The sequence below is a fragment of the Haemaphysalis longicornis genome, unplaced genomic scaffold, assembly GCF_048455015.1.
Source record: "Haemaphysalis longicornis isolate Haplotype H1 unplaced genomic scaffold, Haemaphysalis longicornis Haplotype H1 scaffold_10, whole genome shotgun sequence".
In the NCBI taxonomy this organism is placed as follows: domain Eukaryota; kingdom Metazoa; phylum Arthropoda; class Arachnida; order Ixodida; family Ixodidae; genus Haemaphysalis; species Haemaphysalis longicornis.
The window spans coordinates 29,812,008-29,831,941 of record NW_027526204.1 but is presented as its reverse complement, the minus strand read 5'-3'; the positions used below and the strand labels follow the sequence as shown (position 1 = coordinate 29,831,941).

At 47.4% G+C, this 19,934-nt stretch overlaps 1 protein-coding gene across 1 annotated transcript in view; it reads right to left on the bottom strand.

Moving 5' to 3' along the window:
* The window catches only part of LOC144158330 (uncharacterized), a 102,367-nt gene that overhangs the window by 69,295 nt on the left and 13,138 nt on the right, over positions 1–19,934 (bottom strand). The window contains exons 2-3 of the mRNA XM_077689151.1: positions 6,734–6,779; positions 342–1,021 (exon numbers count right to left, since the gene is read on the bottom strand). Coding sequence (XP_077545277.1) covers positions 342–1,021; positions 6,734–6,779 — 726 coding nt within the window. The remainder of the gene's footprint in view (positions 1–341; positions 1,022–6,733; positions 6,780–19,934) is intronic.

Sequence of the window (19,934 nt, the reverse complement as noted above, 5' to 3'; positions counted from 1 at the left end):
CTTTCACTATACTAATGGTACACTAAAATTTGTGTCTGCAATACCTTGTCCTCAATTCAACGATGCCAACGGGGTACACTCAAACACAGTACCTACCCGTCCTTTGAGATATACGCTCACAATGGGCTTATTCCATTAGCATGCAGTTGTCCGAAGAGATATCAGACTTGCCAGTAATGAAATACTGTGAAGTGTATTCCTAAGGCAAGCCTGGTGACTCTTTCAAGCAGCGCACTTAGGCATAGCACATGAATGGACAAAGTACAAAGAAATGAGCGGGTCAGAAATATTAGAACGCTTTGGCATTTCAGAACGTCCAAGGTGCAAAATTTTGTACTCACCCCTTCATGATACATGTAACCATCAATCCCGTGGCCACCTTTGCTGCCACCAGTTTCTCCAGCTCCGGGTGGTTTGGCGCCTCCCTCTTCACCACCTCCACCTTTGCCTTTTTTACGACTGGGACGTGTGGTGCCTTCCTCTTCACTACCTTCGCCTCTACCTTTCTTAGATTTTCGATGTTTGGTGCCTTCCTCTTCACTACCTTCGCCTCTACCTTTCTTAGATTTTCGGCGTTTGGAACCTTCCTCCTCACTGCCCTCGCCTCTACCTTTCTTAGATTTGCGGCGTTTGGAACCTTCCTCCCCACTGCCCTCGCCTCTACCTTTCTTAGATTTGCGGCGTTTGGTATCTTCCTCCTCACTGCCACCGCCTTTAACTTTCTTAGGTCTGCGGCGTTTTCTTCCTTCCTCTTCACTGGCATCAGTTCTGCCTTTCTTTGATCGGCGACCTTTGGCACCTTCCTCCTGACTGCCGCCATCGGGAACTTTTTTAAGTCGGCGACGTTTGCTGTCTTCTTCTTCTCCTTCGCCACCCCCATCTTTACCATCTTCGCCCGCTCCATCCTTCTTAAGGCCTCGGCTGCCTCCACCACCTTCCTCTTCGCCACCACCTCCACCTTCACCACCCTTCTCCGCCTTCTGGATCTCTTTCTTGGTCACGGTCCATTTGTTGTTGGGAGCTGCGATGAAAAGCGCTTTATCAGCTATAAATAAATCAAACGTAATGTAAGGAGAGTGATATTTAAAGGGCTGCTTTTTAGGCCGACGTGCAGATGATGCTGGTGTAGTGAAGCCGGAATCTTATAATGCTTTTCAAATATTTACATACAAGGCTAACCTATATCATACGACTGTCATGATAAAATTCTAGGAGGGTCTGTGTTTTCCCACCTTTTAGTTTTAGATTTTAAAAGTGTGGTATATAAGTTGGTTTCGAATCGAACACCACAGCCAGGAATTTTTGTTCGTTTACTCGATTAAACGTTCATTCTGTCTCTCGTTCACATCAATGACGTTTTGCTGGCAGGATGCCTCTTTGGTTGTTAAGCACAACAGGCATAATTTTGTTTGCTGTTAAGGTAAAACTATTTTTGTTTGCCCAGTTTAGAAATCCCTTTGAAACGGAGCTGAGTGAACTTTCGCAGATGGGCAAATTAGAAGACATAAACCGATGTCATTGACATGTAGATACTGTAGGGAAAGAGAGATAAATTTTGTCGAGCAATTTAGCTTGACAATAAAGGCGACCAACTGACAATGCCTCTCTGGAGGACGGAATTTCGTTGATTGCATGTTCACGACGAAATATTGCTGTGTAGTGCTATGAGAGCGCTTTATGTGAAATAATTTTGGACAGCATGCAGCTTCTTGCCACGTAACCTAGGATCAAACAAAATGTCATAATGCCATGGTGTGTCGTAAGCTTTCCCTAAGTCGACACGCAGTGCTGCTTAAGCAAAAATGCATTTCTACCCTGGGATTCGAAGTGTCTTAAAGTCGTTACCTATACGGCCCGTCCAAAAAAACCACCTGAGTAGTGTAAAGTGATATATCACTGGAGGTGTCTAGAAGCGTCTGCTTATCATTTTCTTCAAACCTTTGCCCTGACATCTCGTAGTTGTGATTTACCGGAAGCTGAGGTTTGAAGATACTTCTTTGCTTGTATCAGGTCTAAAATTACCGTTACTTCTTTCAAATAGGTTGTATAACATTCAGCTTCCTGTATTGCTTTGTTCAAAAGTATTGCTCTTTGTGTGTCTTTGTTAAAATGTTTCCGAATTTTGTGTGGTATAATTCCCACTCCTGGGCTACTGTACCACACGCCGAAAGTGCAGCAGACAGCTCGTGCTTTGGCAATAGGCAATTGTAGCTTCCCACCCATTTTTTAAGAAGCTACGTTCGCAATCTTTTTGTCTTGTCCTACCTGCTATGCATAATTAGCATATCTAAAAGGGCTGATCTCCATTACATCCCTAGAAGCACAAATAGGCGAAGCGATGTTTGCGTTACGTTTTTGAATGCGCTCATTGTGATGCACACATTGTCTAGGCCGGTTTAGTAGATTCAACATGAATGTAGTTTTCCATACGTCCATTTTGCTGCGCATGTTGCTGCCTATATGGCTTTCGTACACTAAAGATCGCTGAGTTCCAACTGGTTGGGCAACCTACGCCTTGTTTTGTTTGTTACGTGCCCTTTACAATAGCCATCTTAGAGTGGGCTTGGTGTGCTTGTTGCTCTACTCTAGGTTTGACACGTGGAAGACTGGACAGCTTGGATTGTGTGTGGGGAGAATTTACGCAGCTTGGTGAACGTCTAGTTCAATGAATCTGGAGAACAGTTAGGACGATTGCTCCCATCTTTTGTTATCGGACGCTTCTTCACGGAATCTTGGGGCACAGTTTTGTAATCGCGGGATTTTAATTGACGGTAGTGTAACTAGAAAATGACCGTGCTTACATAGACTGGAAATAACAATGAACTCGTGTAGAGACAGCGGTTTGGTTGACACTATTTCCAAGTCGATTGCGGTACGAGCTCCGGGCTGTGGTTCAATAGGTTGCACGGTAATGTAAAATGAGCAGGAGTCTGAATAGGCCGGCAGTTTCTGTATTATTCGGCCTCAGGCATCAGCAAGCCCGAAGGGCAATGATGAGTATTCACAATTTTCCCTAGTATAAATGGCAATAGCAGTTCATTGACACGTTTTTCAAATCGAGAACAGAAGTGTTCATTATCAGGTAGGATGGATAGTACGAATATTGTGGTTAGACTACTGAAAGCAATAGCTCTTAGGGCGAATGTGTCTAGACTTCCGTGAATATTTTATAACCTGCTACCAACCTGCAGACAACCAGGCCTACATTGCCTGAGGAGTGAGTGCAATGGTCTCCGTCTTAAGTAGAAACTCGGTTGAGAAAGTGATTGTGCTTAAGATGTGAATGTGCTTCTTGTTGACATATTACAGTAATATGTGGAAAGCATTTTGTATATCTAATCAGGGTTGACTGGCGCACACAATCTAAAATTTCTGCTTTCTGTCGTATTCTTGTTTTTTCGGGTAGAGGTAGCGTGATTTGTTGCATTTCTGCTGGGCGCCCCAGTTGTGTTTTCGTGTTGAAACCGTTGAGGGGTAGTGCCTTTTGTCTTAAAAGCGACTGTCGTTGCTCTATGTATCAGTGAGGCCGGTGAGACCTGCATCACGTTGCATTCTCGTCTACGGACAAATCTCTGACGGCTCTGCCTCCTTCTGCTGCACCTCTCCTGGTTCTTGTCGCGTTTCCCGCACGCTGCAGAATTGTGCAGCGGCCTGTTGGATGCTGAAGCAGATGCAGCGACTTCTACTGTTTGGCCCTTTGGGCTCTGAAGGGCAGCAGAGCCGGAGTGTAAAGCGAGGCATCCTCTCAAACCGTGTTCATCGACGCCTCAGAAACTGGATACCGGGTGGGGGAGAGCATTGTGGACAGGTAAGGGCGTTGATGACGGCAACTTTGTGCGCGCAAAATGTGGACGAATAAAAAAATCAGTTTCCCCTTATCTAACGACGAGGATGGTTGAACGCGGAGCTTTTTCACGATGGATCATCGTAGTTTTGACACTATGGGGTGCAGGATATTGGTCTAAGTTCGCACTTCCATGCACTCCTCTCAAAATCCAAGCCACTTCTAGCATGTCAAAATGGAAGAATCGGATGCACGCTGATTTCATAAAGTTTGACACCCAGGTTCGCTCCCGGCCACGGAAGTGTTTTTCTTTCTCTTCACTCCTTTTTGTGTTAGAGATGCAGCTAGTGCGAATGCTAAAGCTTCGCTTTAAAAGACTGAAAGAGCAGTGCGGACAAACAAGTGATTTCCCATTCATCACACACCAGATTTACACCCTGAGTGACAACTCTTGATCAGCGCGCATGCGCAATGCACAAACACAAGAACAAAAACAACGAGCCAGGGGGAGCCATTGTGTTTTCCAAACATTAACCGTCTTCGATCACTGCGATCCGGCTACCAGGAAGATAGCGGAAGCATGGCACTTGCCTTAAATAAAGGGAGCATGCGGTAGTAATCTATCTGTCGCCCTATCGGGGAATGAAATTGAGGTGTTAAACAATATCAGATAGTGTATTTATTGTGTTTTTGTCTTGTGTTTGCGTATTGTGACGGAATATACATATTTGCTCATGCGCAATGATGAAAAGTTGTCACTGAGCCAATTAATGTTGTGTTGCGAATACAAGATTAGTTATTAGTACTCTTGTATTTTTTTGTTTTGTGGCCATTTAGTGCGTGCGAGGTTACCGTCATAAATGCTAACCAAGTAGTCCGCGTTTTGTGTTATTGCAACCAAAGCAGAGCTGTGAGGGGCGGGGGCAAGACCGTGCCAGCATCGCCGACTGGGTGGCCAAGGAAGCCTTACTATGCTTCACCGCCTCACCATCTCACCAGCGAGCCGCGTCATTGTAGCGTTCCGGTGCAGGTATTGAGATTCGCTTACAAGCTTCTCGATAGGATAGGTTTTAAGTTGCTTCCGATTTAATATTCGTTTCTCACTTTGAATTTTCGACAGAAGTACGCACGCTGGAGTCAGTCGCAGTTATATTGCTGAATCGGTGGTGTTTCGAGCATTGGAAGGTGCATAGCCAAGAAGCCGACTACCACCCTTACAGGTTTCTCTCTTTCACTTATGCGGTGGCCATGGCTCGAGCATTTCACGTTTCTTCGCACCGGCAGGTGTCACTACAGTTATAATTTCACGCTAGTTTTAACACTTGAAGTTTAATTGCGGTTGTGCAATGTAGACGCTTGTCTAGCAATGTTGAAAACCTGCTTTAATATACTCTGTCGGGGTGCTACGATTAAACGTCAGGACGCTTTGCCATCATGTTTATTTGGGATACGCCTTACCACTTCCACTCCTTTTTCGCACAAGCGTTGAACATCTGTATCCTATTGATTTGTTAATTCAGTTCCCGCAATAAAGACCCTGCTGTGGTTCAGTGTTCGGTGAACTGTTACAGAGATTTGTAGGTCGCCTATGTTTGCTTGCTTTAGGGCATTACTAGGTGTTTCTTTATTTCAAGCTTCAACAAATGTGCCTTCACGTGTGAGTTCACGTTGTTTTGTAGCTCTTTGCATCCCGGTCTTTTTGAAAAATTGAATGAACAGGACGTATTTTCTGGTTTTGGTGGTTGCTTTTTCGGCAGATCGTATCGCAAACAACTTGAGAAGTTGTCAGGGTTCATTAACACAAATTTTGATGGAAGCTTAGAAAGGGCATCGTGTCGAGCCCACTTGAGTCAAATATTTGTAGAATCTGAATTGGAGGATAGTAGGTTTTGACTTCACCGAGTTTACCATAATTCTCACAAAGGTCTCCTACTCCCTGCCTGGTAATCAAAGAGGGACAAACAGGTGGGTAAATATCGGTGCGAGCTGGGTCATGGCATTGACTGTCAAGATTCTAAGTTTCCCCACTTCATCCTAAAACCTCTATGCCTGGTTTGTACCGGCTTAAGGTTGGGTACTTGCGCTACAACGTGTTGCCCCCTACAGTCACAAATATTCCTAATGTGGCCCTCACGGGAGCACTCAATGTCTGACGAGGCTCCTGGTGTTAGGCATAATCATAAATAGCAAACAAAAGTTGAAGTCGGTTATTCTGCCAGTTGTAATGTCATCCTGAGAGATTCACATAAGGAACGCAAAAATGGCAAAAAGAGCTGAAAATTGGCACGTAACGTAAAAACACCTATGATTCCACGGATAATTTTAGGTGAAGTTGCTGTTTAAAGCACCTTCACCTAAAATTACCCGTTGAATCATAAAGGATACCTTTTTTTTCTAGGACGTAATAAACAGTTAAAACTATAGTCAAGCTTTGGGTTAGTTCGTTTTTCATGAAAACATAAATGATCAGGGAGATGACGACGGATGAGACAACCACACATAGCACGTAATATGAACACATGAAAAACGCTGCATAATGAATATGATTATTATCTTGAGGTTGCGAGGAACTTAAGGCTGAAAAAACGCCCTCTTAAAATACGATATTTCCGTAGTTCGGTTTGTGACAAATTGTGCATGTCCCTCTTTGAGAAGACCTGTTTGGCGATGCGTCGGGACAGACGATTAAATACCACATTATTGTTTTACTCATGACAGCTGTCGCCCCATAAATAAGACACGCCGAAGTTTTAAAGCCAAAGTGGTGTGATGGCTTACCGAGAAAGCGAATTTGCAGTGTGTAACCTGCTTGGGACAAAAGGTCTTCAATACAGCTCATACTTTACAGTTTTTTTTAGTTGGACATTTTGAATTGGAGCATGTAGCGTTTGAGACAGGAGACTATTCGTAAATATATTTAATATGGCTAAAAAAAGAAGAAGCCCTTACTCTCGCGGTCGTCGCAGGAGCAGCACTCCCTGTATCCGTACTCGCGCTGTTGTTTACCGTTGGTGTACATGCAAAGAGAAACACAAGGTACAGTGAGAGGCATCACTCGTTAGGAGAATTTGGCATCACGTGAAAATCTTCGCTGAGGGTGTTAGGTACCCATTATTCACTCATCGCACACTCAGAACTCTTAAGAAGACTTCAACACTTATCTGGCAAAGCAAACTGTGTAAAAACCTCGTCATATTAGAGTTTAATCGAAAAGTATGGCACATGGGTCGCCATAAGGTTGTCAACGCAAGCAGCGAATGTTCACAACCGACCAGCACACACTAGAAACAAAGGAGAGGCGCACTAATGACCGAACCGTTAGCCACGTTCTGCCAAGCTTTACGAAGCCTGACCGCGTGCACCTAGGGCTGATTCCGATTTTATGGAGTTTGTTGACATTTATTTTGTTACAGATAGGTGTTTGAGAGCAGCGTGCCCTACGTTGCTTCTATGGGCAAGGTCGGGCAGCCAATGTTCAAACTCACGAATATATATCAGTTGTAATTTGTTTATTTTCCTCTTATAAACCATTTCTAAGCTTGCATTTCTCAGCCTGCGAGGTGCTCAAGTCATGTGACATCTGCCTACCATTATGGTAAACTACCGGAATGTTGCGAATAATACGGCTTCGAATCCCCTACACACCCAGGAAGTGTGAAAAAGCAGCATTTGATATCTTGTGCTGTTTTCCACTCAGGTCGAAGGAGTCAAACTTCTCAGGGAATGCCACTTCTACCCTTGCAAGAATTTTATTTATTTATTTGCATACCTACTCCACCCGTTGGGCATTATTCTAGGGGGAGCAAATAATGGATATAAAATACAACATTGCACACTCTTTGAAAGGTTGAAGAAAAAAATCAGTTGTAAGGAAACATACAAGGTTTAAGTTAGTAACCCACATCCTGCAGACCGTGAGTACAATACTAATCCCACATATGGTACATTTTGAGGGAGCCCATAAGAGAGCACTAAAAATAAGTTTCGGCCAGGTAACAAGATACATTCATTGACACAGCACGCTGGCTAACATTGCAAAGCATAAATATCAAAGAAAGTTTCAAATGGCGTGTACATTTTTATCTATAACATATTCTTGAAGAACAGTGGGGAACGTTACATCAGAAGCAACTTTGATTAGTTCAGGAGGCAATAGGCTCCATTCGTGTATTGTGCGGGAAAAAAAGGAGTTTTGGGATGTGGTTGTGCGCGTGCATATTTCTTTTATCTTAAGTAAGTGGTCGCGGCCCCCGGGTATGTATGTTGGTTATTGTAGATAAGTTTCTTTGTTTACTTGTTTGCGATTGAAGACGGTATCTTGAAGAAAAGAGAGGCGGGAAACAACACGGCGTAGAGAAAGATCTTCCAAACATATGTGTCGTTTTATTGCTGTGACGCTGCTTGGAAATGAGTAAATGCCGGTTAGGAATCAGGCCGCACGTTTCTGTATCGCTCCTAAGCTATTGACAAGAATTTGTGTATGCGGGTCCCACACAACAGACGCGTATTCGAGAATCGGGCGAACGTTGCTTAGGCAAAGTGTTCTCTTGACATCTAGTGGCGCGTGCTTAAAGGTCATTTATGAAATTTAGTACACGTCCTGCTTTTCAAGGGATGCTTTGAACGTGACGATTCCATGTCAGATCGGGGGAAAACGTGACAACTAGGTATTTTGCTTTGCTTGTTTCTGATAATGGGCAGCCATTCAAGCAATATTGTGTACGACATGGTGATCACTTGCGGGTGAAACAAATATGCTTGCATTTTTAGATGTTAAGGGACATTATCCTCCTGTCACACCATGAAGACATTTTAATTAAAGCTGTCTGTAATGCTACCCGGCCGGAATCTATTAATTTCTCTGTAAAGGATGCAATCGACTGCGTACAGCCGGATTTTTGAAGTGATTCCTGTGCCAATTTCATTTATATATATAAACCCGCCGCGGTGGCTCAGTGGCTAAGGCGTTGCGCTGCTGAGCACGAGGTCGCGGGTTCGATTCCCGGCCGCGGCGGCCGCTTTTCTGATGGAGGCGAAAAGCAAAAACGCCCGTGTGTGCGAGATTTCGGCGCACGTTAAAGATCCCCAGGTGGTCAAAATTAATCCGGAGCCCTCCACTACGGCGCGCCTCATCGCCTCAGTTGCGTCGGCGCGTTAAACCCTACAATCAATCAAATCATTTATATATATAAGAAATAAAAGAGGACCTAAGACGGAACCATGCAGAATGTCAGAAGATACGCATGCGTATTCTGATTATGCGTCAATAATTACCACTCTTTGTAAACGACCTGTCAAGTATTTGTTAAGCCAAAAAAGGATGTTATCGATAAACCAAGTAAAAACGTATGAAGTAAGCGAACATGGGACACTCTGTCAACGCTTTCTGGTTTGTTTGTTTTGTTTGTCTGATTTGTTTGGTTGATACTAAATTTTTTGCAGTATTCTAATTTATAGCCCGGCATTCGTGCTTGCGGACGACGTAATTCCTCTTGCACGCGCCCACGAAGCACGAAAGCGAAAGAAGCACCGTCTCGTCGAAATTGTGTACGACGTGTACGTATGTAGGTGTACGTGTACAATTGTGCACAATTGCATACCATTTCCTTTCCTATCGAATGTGTTAACTGAGGTTGTTGGGGGTTGGTAGACTAAATACGAATACCGTAATCTTGTGTTTATCGAACCGCACTATGGAGGAGTTGCCTTGGGCACGTTTTTTTGTGTGCATACATTTGTGTTTATGCGCAATGAAAAACAGTTGCCAGTTATCGCGGTTGTGTCTCCTGTTATTTCATCTTGTCTCATGCGCTACTTAACGACGTACAAACAACAACAAGTCCAACCGTCGATTCAACGGAGCTACATTTATAATACATCTGACCCTTTATTGTGTTGCAACAATTATGAACTACGTAAGCCCACTTCACTTGCCTCAATAATGGCTGATGATGATGATGGTTTGATTTTATTGGCGCAAGGCCGACATGGGCAAAGAGCGCCAAACACAAAGTGATTTGATGAGGAGAGAACAAGAAATAAAATCAGTTAAAAGCTATGAGCACGGCTGGTATAAAGGGCCAGGGTGAAGAAGAAGAGTGGTTAAAAAATAAATAAGGTGGCTGGTGTATAGGACCAGGGGTAAAACTATGGGTGGTATGAGATGAGTTGTAAAAAGTGAACTTCTGATAGGAACTGAAAGGTGCGTTGAACAGAAAACATGGCATCGTCTCCTAAGAAGTATGACGGGTGTGGTGGAATATGTCGTGTGTGTAGTTGAGGAAAGTGTTTGCGTCGTGTAGTGTCGAGTGCCTTACATTGTATGAGGATGTGCATCACGGATAGGGCCTCTCCGCACCTGCGGCACAGAGGTCTTGGAGACCCAGTGAGAAGGTGCGAGTGTGTTGCATGAGTGTGCCCTATCCGTAATCTGGCCAAGGCGACTTCAGTGTATCTATTGCGTGTGTCGGTGGTGTATGGTCCCAAGTGTGGTTTTATTACGTGTAACTTGTTGTCTGTCTGTTCACTCCAGTGTGTTTGCCATATTTTGCGAAGTTGTTGCCTGATGTGTGGTTTCACGTCGGTGTAGGGTAATGTGGTTATGTCTACTGTATTCGAGAGTGTAGCAGCAGCAGCCATTCGATCCGCTGCTTCGTTCCCGGCTATACCACAGTGGCCAGGGACCCAGCAAAGAACCAGTTCAGATTTGCGTACATACAGAGACATAATACCCTTGACTATTAAATTTATAACGTGATTTTTTGAGGACTTTGTTGACGACAACGCCCGCACAACACTGAGAGAATCTGTATATATAATGGATTGTGTGATGTGGCTTTGAAGGATATGATTAACAACCAGAAGTACACCATAGGCCTCTGCCGTAAAGATAGTTGTATTAGTGTTAAAAGTTCTAGTGACACTAAGGCCGGAACCATGCGCCGCGCAGGACACCGAGGTGGAAGTCTTAGAGGCGTCCGTATAAAATTCAGAGCACTCATACTTCTGCTGCAAATAAAAGAAATGCTGCAGAATTGCACATGTGGGAGCTCGGTTTTTATCTACACATGTGAATGATGTGTCGCATGAGACAGGGCGGAGATGCCATGGTGCTATGAGATCTGTTACAGAACTTTGGATGGTATCTAAAAAGGAGACAGCAAGCTCTGACGCTTCCTCTCTAACTCTGTAAGAGAAGGGCGCAGAGAACGATGGTCGATTAAGAAGGAGTTCAGCCATGGAGGTATCATGAAAAACTGATTTAAAAGGATGGTGAGGCATGGATGAAATTTTAAAAGCATAGAGGAGGTCTGTGTATGCTCGCTGACGTTGTAGGTTCCATTTGTTGCACTCTACATACAGGCTTTCGACTGGACTAGTCCGAAAGGCGCCACAGGACAAGCGGAGCCCTAGATGAAGCACAGGGTCCAGCATTCTGAGGGATGTTTTAGTGGCTGACCCATAGACAACGCTGCCATAGTCCAATCGTGAGCCTATCAAGCTGGTAAAAACACGCAACAGAAGCTGTTTGTCAGCACCAAAAGAGATGTGCGAGAGAACCTTCAGGATATTCATTGTTTTTAAGCATTTATGTTTTAGTTGTTTTATGTGTGGGATGAATGTGAGCTTTTCGTCAAAGATTATACCTAAAAACTTGTGTTCCTTTTTGACAGGAATCGAGACACCGTGGAGTTGAATGTCTGGATCCGGCCGGATGCCACGCTTCTTGGAAAACAAGACACAAGTGCACTTCCCTGGATTAAATTTAAAACCGTTGCTGTCTGCCCAACCAGCTAGCTTGTTAACACCAAGCTGGACTTGGCGCTCGCAGACAGACAGGTTACAAGACTTAAAGGATAATTGTACGTCGTCTACATAAATTGAGCAGGAAATCGACGGTGGCAATGCCTTCCTGAGGGAATTCATTTTCACAATAAAAAGGGTGCAACTGAAAACTCCACCCTGTGGCACTCCATTTTCCTGCACATGCACCCTAGAGAGTGCAGTTCCAAGCCGCACGCGAAACGTCCTCTCGGACATGTAACTGGAAAGCGTGTTTATCATGTTACCCGTTATGCCAAAGGATTTCAGATCGATGAGGATACCATACCTCCAAGCAGTATCGTACGCCTTTTCAAGATCAAAGAATACTGTCATACAGTACTGCTTGTGGAGGAAAGCATCTTTGATATAAGACTCTAACGCAACGAGTTGATCGTTGGTAGATCGTCCCGCCCTGAAGCCCGCCTGGCAGCTCTCGAGAAGACCATTGTACTCTAAGAAGTACACGAGTCTCCTGTTTATCATCTTCTCGAAGAGCTTACACAGGCAGCTTGTCAGGGCAATGGGACGATAACTGGCGGGAGAGGAAGGGTCCTTCCCTTCCTTCAGGACAGTCACTACTATGGCCTCCCTCCAAGAGCGAGGAATGTGCCCCGAAAGCCATATGTTGTTGTATAGATGTAGGAGTGTTTCAAGAGTGTCTGGGTGTAGGTGTTGTATCATGGTGTATGTGATTTTGTCTGCACCTGGAGCTGACGTCTTACATGTGCTCAGAGCAACCTTCAGCTCATGAATTGAAAAAGGAGAATTGTAAGAAGTGTGCGACTTGTTGTTATCACGCAGGGACTTCTTTTCTACAGATGTTTTGTGTTTCATGAAAGTGTTTGTGTAGTGTGCTGAACTGGACACGTGTTCGAAGTGTTGTGCAAGTGTGTTAGCCTGGTCTTCCAGTGTGTCCCCTGTTGTACTAACCAGGGGCAGGCTGTGTGTCTGTTGTCCTTTTAGTTTTCGTATTCGTGTCCAGACTTTATGTGTGTCAGTGTACGAGTTGATGGAAGTGAGGAAGGTGCGCCAACTCTCCCTTTTCGCCTCACGACGCACTCGCTTTCCAAAAGCCTTTGCCCGTTTAAAAGAAATGATGTTATCTGACGTGGGATACCGGCGAAGGACACCCCACGCCTTGTTCTGGGCCTCTCGCGCCCGCCTGCAGTCCTCGTTCCACCAGGGCCTCCTTGGGCTGCGGGACCCACTGGAGGCCTGGGGAATGGACTTTTCGGCGGCGTCGAGGATGTGCGCCGTGACGAGTTGGGCGGCTTCCTCCACGTGTAGGTGTTTTATGGTTGTGTGGTGTAGTTTAGATGTTTCTGTGAATGTACTCCAGTTTGCTTTGGATTCATTAAACCTGTTATGGGAAGATGGACTGCTCGGGCCTATACCTATATACGTTAATGAAGTGGGGAAATGGTCACTACCATATGGGTCCGTGCCCACACCCCACTCAAGACATGGAAAGAGAACTGCGGAACCAATAGCCAAGTCAAGATGAGAGTATGTATTGTGTCCTAAGTTATGATATGTAGGCTGTTTTTTGTTGAAAAGGCATGCTCCGGAGGATGTAAGAAACTTCTCCAACAGGCGACCTCGGGCATCCGTTCTGGAGGAGCCCCAAAGAGAGTTGTGTGCATTAAGGTCGCCTGTTAGGATGTACGGTTCGGGCAGCTGGTCGACCAGCGCCTCGAAGTCAGACCTCAAAAGTGTGACAACAGGAGGAATGTATATGGAGCATACCGTTATCAACCTATTAAAAATTATTGTGCGTATTGCTACAGCCTCAAGGACGGTGTTGAGAGCGACAGGGTGGCATGCTAGGGATTTCCGGGCTATTATGGCTACACCGCCCGAAGAGTGTGTGCAGCCATCCCTGTCCTTTCTGAAGACCATGTACCTATTTAAGAAATTTGTGTGCTTGGAATTCAAATGCGTCTCCTGAAGACACATCACACTTGGCTGATTAGCATGCAGTATTTCGTATACATCGTCAAGATTTTTAAGAAGGCCTCTACAGTTCCATTGAATTATGTTTTCTCTTCCCATTATTTAGTGTGAGAGCTACTGGAGTGTGTGTGTTTGTTTATGTGTCGTCTTTCGGAGCTGTGACTCTCGCCTTTTTTGGCTTGTCGGGAGGCTTTGGCGTCGGGACGCGTTCCTTGCGCTGCGTTGCAGGCAGGAACGGCCCGACATCCATCTCGTCGTCGGATGTCCGAGGGGTGCCCGACGGACCGGGCCCCCTGGACTTGGCCCCCCCTCGGGAGCCCTTCGTTTGAGCCGCCACCGCCGAGGGCGTCCGGGGCGCCAGAGGTGGCACAGGCGGTGCGGTGGCGGTGGGAACCGGTGCGGGGCCCGTGGTGTCCATCACCTCTGTACCCTCCAACGCACTGGAGGGCGGGGAGACAGAGGCGGGAGCGGCACCGGTCCCGACGGAAGAGGTTGCCACCACAACCGCTGCTGCCTCAGCAAGCGGCGTGGTGGCAGGTTGGGCTGCCAGAGGCAACCCAGGGGGGGGGCGAGCGAGGGACCAGGTCAGACTCGCTGAACTGGGTCCCTGTGGAAACTAGACGCCGCTCCGCCCCCCGGCAAGCCGCGTCGGCGTACCTCCCCAGGGGGAAAGAGGCGAACCTCTTTCGCGCCTCTGGGAAGGTGATGTTTTCAGTGACTTTGATGTTGATGATTTTCTTTTCTAGTTGAAATTTTTCGCACTTGCGGGAGTATGCCGCATGCGGCCCCCCGCAGTTTACACAAGTGAGAGTTTCGGCTGAGCAGTTCTCGCTAGGATGATCGTGCGCCGCGCACTTTGCACACGTCGTTCGGCCACGGCAAGAGTTCGTACCATGCCCGAACCGCTGGCACTTAAAACAGCGCCGCGGGTTCGGGATGTACGGATGGATGGAGCAACGGATAAAACCTGCATTTATGTATTGTGGAAGAATTGCGCGGTCGAAAGTCAAGATAATGTGTTTGGTGGGAATCTCCGTGTCGTCTCTGCGGATGGTGATGCGTCTCACGGCAGTGACGCCCTGATCCTTCAAGCCGGCAAGGAGATCCGCATCGGTTTCGTTCAGGAGGTCTGTCTCGGATATCACACCCTGCGAGCTGTTGAGGCTCCGATGGGGTGTGACCCGGATATCAAGATCAGCCAGTCTAGTCTGAGCTAGAAGCTTTGCAGACTGCTGCTTGTCATTTATTTCAATTAAGAGTTCACCAGACCTTTGTTTTTTGCATTTATACGATTTTCCTACTATGGCTTCAAGATACTTGGCGATCAAGAAGACTGACTGAGATGCAAGAGGGTGGGTTGGATTGAGGGATTCCATCACAAGAAATCGAGAAAAATGGTCCGGTTCAGGAAAGGTTAACGACGGCAACGGAGGAAAGGATACTTCGGTGCGGCCCCTTTTCAGGGACCGATCACGGTTGGGGGGGGGGTTTAGACAATACCATAAAGCATAGTATAAAAGCAGGGAGACGGGGGTACTTTCTTCCACAACCTTACCCTGATAGCTGAGGAGGTCCCGGAGCTCCCTGCCTGGTAAACAGACAGGGAGCCCATCCGCCGGAGCTTGACCTGGGCTCCGACGGCCACCGTTAGAGGTTTCTACCCTTCACCTTAAAAACACATCACCACGGTTGGATCCAGCTTATGTTTGGGGGCTCGGGGTCCGCGGTATCGCCAGTACCGTCACCAAGATTGCTCAAGGTGCCCCGTGCGGGGCTCAATAATGGCTGTTTGTGAGTTTAAAGTGAGGATGCCTTCGTAGCACTGGAGGCAAGGGTTTTCCACCCAGAAATTTAAGTTTTGTGCTGATTTATGGAGACTTCCAGAAGATACTGCACACGATTATTCCTCATTTTGAGAGCGGAGGTGTGGAGGCAGGCAAGACATTCTAAGGTCTGCCTGAGGGTGACCTGCAATTAAATCTGAGGAGACTGCCATTGCACGAGATTCTTCTCCGACTGATCGAAGATGTGAGAGAAGACAGCAGATTGGCTCTAGAACAACGCTTATCACAATTACCACCGCCAAACAGGGCTAAGGTGGCTAATGGCCGGGTCATCGTTCTGAAGGGGCAGACACTACCGAACCACCGCAAAGAGCTCTTGGGCCTGGCCCCGTAGCACGGCGTCGAACCAGCATTTGATCCAGTTGAGAAAATAACCCTTAATAGGACTATTTCGTGTTGTGTCCCGGAAAATGACCATCCACAATCACTCGCGGAATGCGTGGACGTACAGTCATGGACAATTCAAATGCGAACCGCGGAGCGCGTGGCCGAAGATACCGGTGCCGTCACCTGGCAGCGGCCGTGGGAACTCACGGACATGCGCAGTTGAGATGAAGGGAGCGAGGCTGCATGTCCCACTCCGATATGTTGCCCTCTGCTTGCTCGCATGCTTGCTTTGTCGGCGCGCCGCAAGAGCGCTGAAATCTGAGCTGTTAGCGAGACGGCGCAAGATAGTAGGCAACTGCGGTTACTCAGCGCTCGGCGCCCACGATCGGCAACTTCCAGCCTTCGCCAGCGTCACATAGCTGCGAGTGCGTGGCGCAGTGACTCGAACCAACGACGACCATTTGGACTGGCACAAAGTCCTGTTTAGTGCAGTCAGGACTTGATCCTGAGGCTTAGCATGCATGCCACAAGACCAAAAGAAAATAAATTAGCCCATTGGCAACGACGTCGTATCTCGGTTTATTTCGGCCAGGTAGCAGCCGCACAGCCCTGTGGCATACATATCGCAGCATGTGCTTTGTGCCAACAACAACAAAAACAAATGAGGTGACGGTGAGCGACAACCCGAAAACTGCCAGTTAGCCGTGGCATTACTCCAAAAAAATGTTAAAAATGCAAGTGTCATGGCAAACAGTCGCCAGGATAGGCAGCAGCCCCTGGACAACAACGGGAGTGGCGGGAGCCTTTTTGAGACACTTCAAAACTTGGTGAAGTCCCCCTTGGCAGACACAACAGCCGCCACACGTCGAGGAATGCTCTCGAAAAGGCGCGCCGCGAAGTCGGTAGCCTGGAGGCGCTGCCACTCCTCTTCGACAGCTTGCCGCAACGCGTCACGCGAGCCGCCCTGTAGCTGTCGGCTGCTAAGGGACTTCTTCATTGCTCCCCACACGTTTTCAATTATATGCATGTCTGTCCCCTGCGGTGACCACTCGATCACCATCACGCCTCGCTCTTCCAGTTGGTGTTTTAGTGACCGAGCCATGTGTATCGGCTTTGGTCAAGCTGCAAATAATACAGACCATCCGCGAATGGACCATCGAGGGCGTAGGGTATCACCACGCTGTCAATGATGTCCTCGTAGGAAGCCGCGTTGAAGCGGCCCTCGATACGAACTAACGGACCGTGGCCATGGCTTGAAATCGCACCCCGCACGCTAACGGCGCACCGGCCTTTACTTGAAATCCGCTGCAGGTTGCACGACTCGAATCTGAGGAAGAAAGAAATCGCAGTATGTTAGTGCAATTATATCGTTCAGACGTTTGTTTATCTCTGGGCTATCGTCGACAGATGCCCCTGACGGACAATTTCGCTCCGGGAAAGGCAGTGCTGTAGGCAAGTAAATGACTGCATATGCTCCGCCGTCGTTTTTTCTATTGTGAGTCACAAAAAAAACTTTGCCAAGCTTGGGAGCGCCATAGTTCTGTGTGCTGGCGAGGGCTGCGCCGAACAAAGATATGAAATGACTGCACTACAAAACGCGTGGTGAGTGGCAACAAACCTTCACGTAAACGAACATGCAAGCAGTACTGAAGCTTGTCGTGTGCTCGTTTGCCTGGTCTATCTTTTGGTTATATTCGCACTATCGCTGTGTATTCTATTACTATTTGGTTTTAAAAGAAAAAGGAAAACATTTGCATCACTCTTACCTGGTGTTCACGGCCCTCCAAATGCGTTGGCGCTGGTCCCAACGGCTTGAAAATGTGGATTCGTCCGTGAAGAGAACACAGCTCCAGTCTTCCGCAGTCCAGGTTGCGTGGTATTCTGCGAAAAGCAGTCTCGCAAGCTTGTTCGCTTCGTATAGCTTGGGCTTTCTAGGGGGGACACAGTTTCATAGCCGCTCATCATGTGAGCGGCGTCGAACAGTTTTCATGCTTGCCGAAAGGTCGAGCTCACACTTGATTTATTTAGACGTCAGGGACGGCTTTACTACCGCGGCGGCCACGATTAGCATGTCTTTCTCACTTGTGGTAGCCCGTGGTCTGCGTCCTCGGGGAAGATTCTCGATCCGGCCCTCATCGCGGAACGCTTGCAGGATACGATTCTCGGTGCATAGTGGTCGTCCTGTGGCTTTCGCAATATCGCGCTGCCTAATACCTTCTTGGAAGAGGTAGATCATGCGCAGTCGGTCTTCCTCCGGAACGCTTGGCATGGTCGGTTTCAATTGAGGGCATGACTGACAGCCTCTTCGCATTTTATGCAGTTTTGTTGACACAACAGCGACACCAGGAAAAGGGCGACGTGTAAACAAAACTGTATAAAATACAGTTTTGTTAACACAACAGCGACACCAGGAAAAGGGTGACGCGTCAACAAAACTGTATAAAATGCGAAGAGGCCGTCAGCAATGCCCTTTTTTGAAACTGACCATGCCAAGCGTTCCGGAGGAAGACCGACTGCGCATGATTTACCTCTTCCAAGAAGGTATTAGGCAGCGCGATATTGCGAAAGCTACAGGACGACCACTATGCACCGTAAATCGCATCCTGCAAGTGTTCCGCGATGAGGCCCGGATCGAGAAACTTCCCCGAGGACGCAGACCACGGGCTACTACAAGTGAGCAATACATGCTAATCGTGGCCGCCGCGGTAGTAAAGCCGTCCATGAGTTGTAAAAAAATCAAGTGTGAGCTCGACCTTTCGGCATGAACGAAAACTGTTCGACGCCGCTTACATGATGTGCGGCTACGAAACTGTGTCCCCGCTAGAAAGCCCAAGCTATCCGAAGAGAACAAGCTTGCAAGACTGCTTTTCGCAGAAGACCACGCAACCTGGACGGCGGAAGAGTGGAGCTGTGTTCTCTTCACGGACTAATCCCCATTTTCAAGCTGTTGGGATCAGCGCCAAGGCATTTGGAGGGCCGTGAACACCAAGTACGAGTGATGCAAATGTTTTTCTTTTTCTTTTAAAACCAAATAGTAATAGAATACACAGCGATGGTGCGAATATAATTAAAAGATAGACCAGTAAACGAGCCCACGACAAGCTTTAGTGTTGCTTGCATGTTCGTTTACGTGAAGGATTGTTGCCACTCACCACGCGTTTTGCAGTGCAGACATTTCATATCTTTGTTCGGCGCAGCCCTCGCCAGTACTCGGAACTATTGCGCTTCCAAGCTTGGGCGCCAAGTTTCTTTTGTGACTCACAATAGAAAAAACGACGGCGGAGCATATGTAGTCATTTACCTGCCTACAGCACTGCCTTTCCCGGAGCGAAATTGTGCGTCGGGTGCATCTGTCGACAATGGCCCAGAGATAAACAAACGTCTCAACGATATCGGCACAAACCTACTGCGATTTCCTTCTTCCTCAGATTCGAGTCGTGCAACCTGCAGTGAATTTGAAGTAGCGGCCGGTGCGCCGTTAGCGTGTGGGGTGCGATTTGAAGCCATGGCCTCGGTCCGTTAGTTCTATCGAGGGCCGCTTCAACGCGGCTGCCTACGAGGACATCGTTGACAGCGTGGTGATAGCCTACGCCCTCGGTGGTTCATTCGCGGATGGTCTGTTTTATTTGCAGCATGACCGAAGCCCGATACACATGGCTCGGTCACTAAAACACCTACTGGAAGAGCGAGGCGTGATGGTGATCAAGTGGCCACCACAGGGGGCGGACATGCATATTATTGAAAACGTGTGGGGAGCAATGAAGAATTCCTTTAGCAGCCGACAGCTACAGGGCTGCTCGCGTGACCCGTTGTGGCAAGCTGTCGAAGAGGGGTGGCAGCACCTCCGGGCTACGGACTTCGCGGCGCGTTTTCGAGAGCATTCCTCGACGTGTGGCGGCTGTTGTGTCTGCCAAGGGGGACTTCACCAAGTATTGAAGTGTCTCAAAAAGGCTCTCCGCCACTGCCTTTGTTGTCCAGGGGCTGCTGCCTATCCCGGCGACTGTTTGCCATGGCACTTGCATTTTTAACATTTTTTTGGAATAATGCCACTGATAACTGGCAGTTTTCGGGTTGTCGCTCACCGTCATCTCATTTATTTTTGTTGTTGTTGGCACAAAGCACATGCTGCGATCTGTATGCCTTGGCACTGTGCGGCTGCTACCTGGCCGAAATAAACCGAGTTACGACGCCGTTGCCAATGG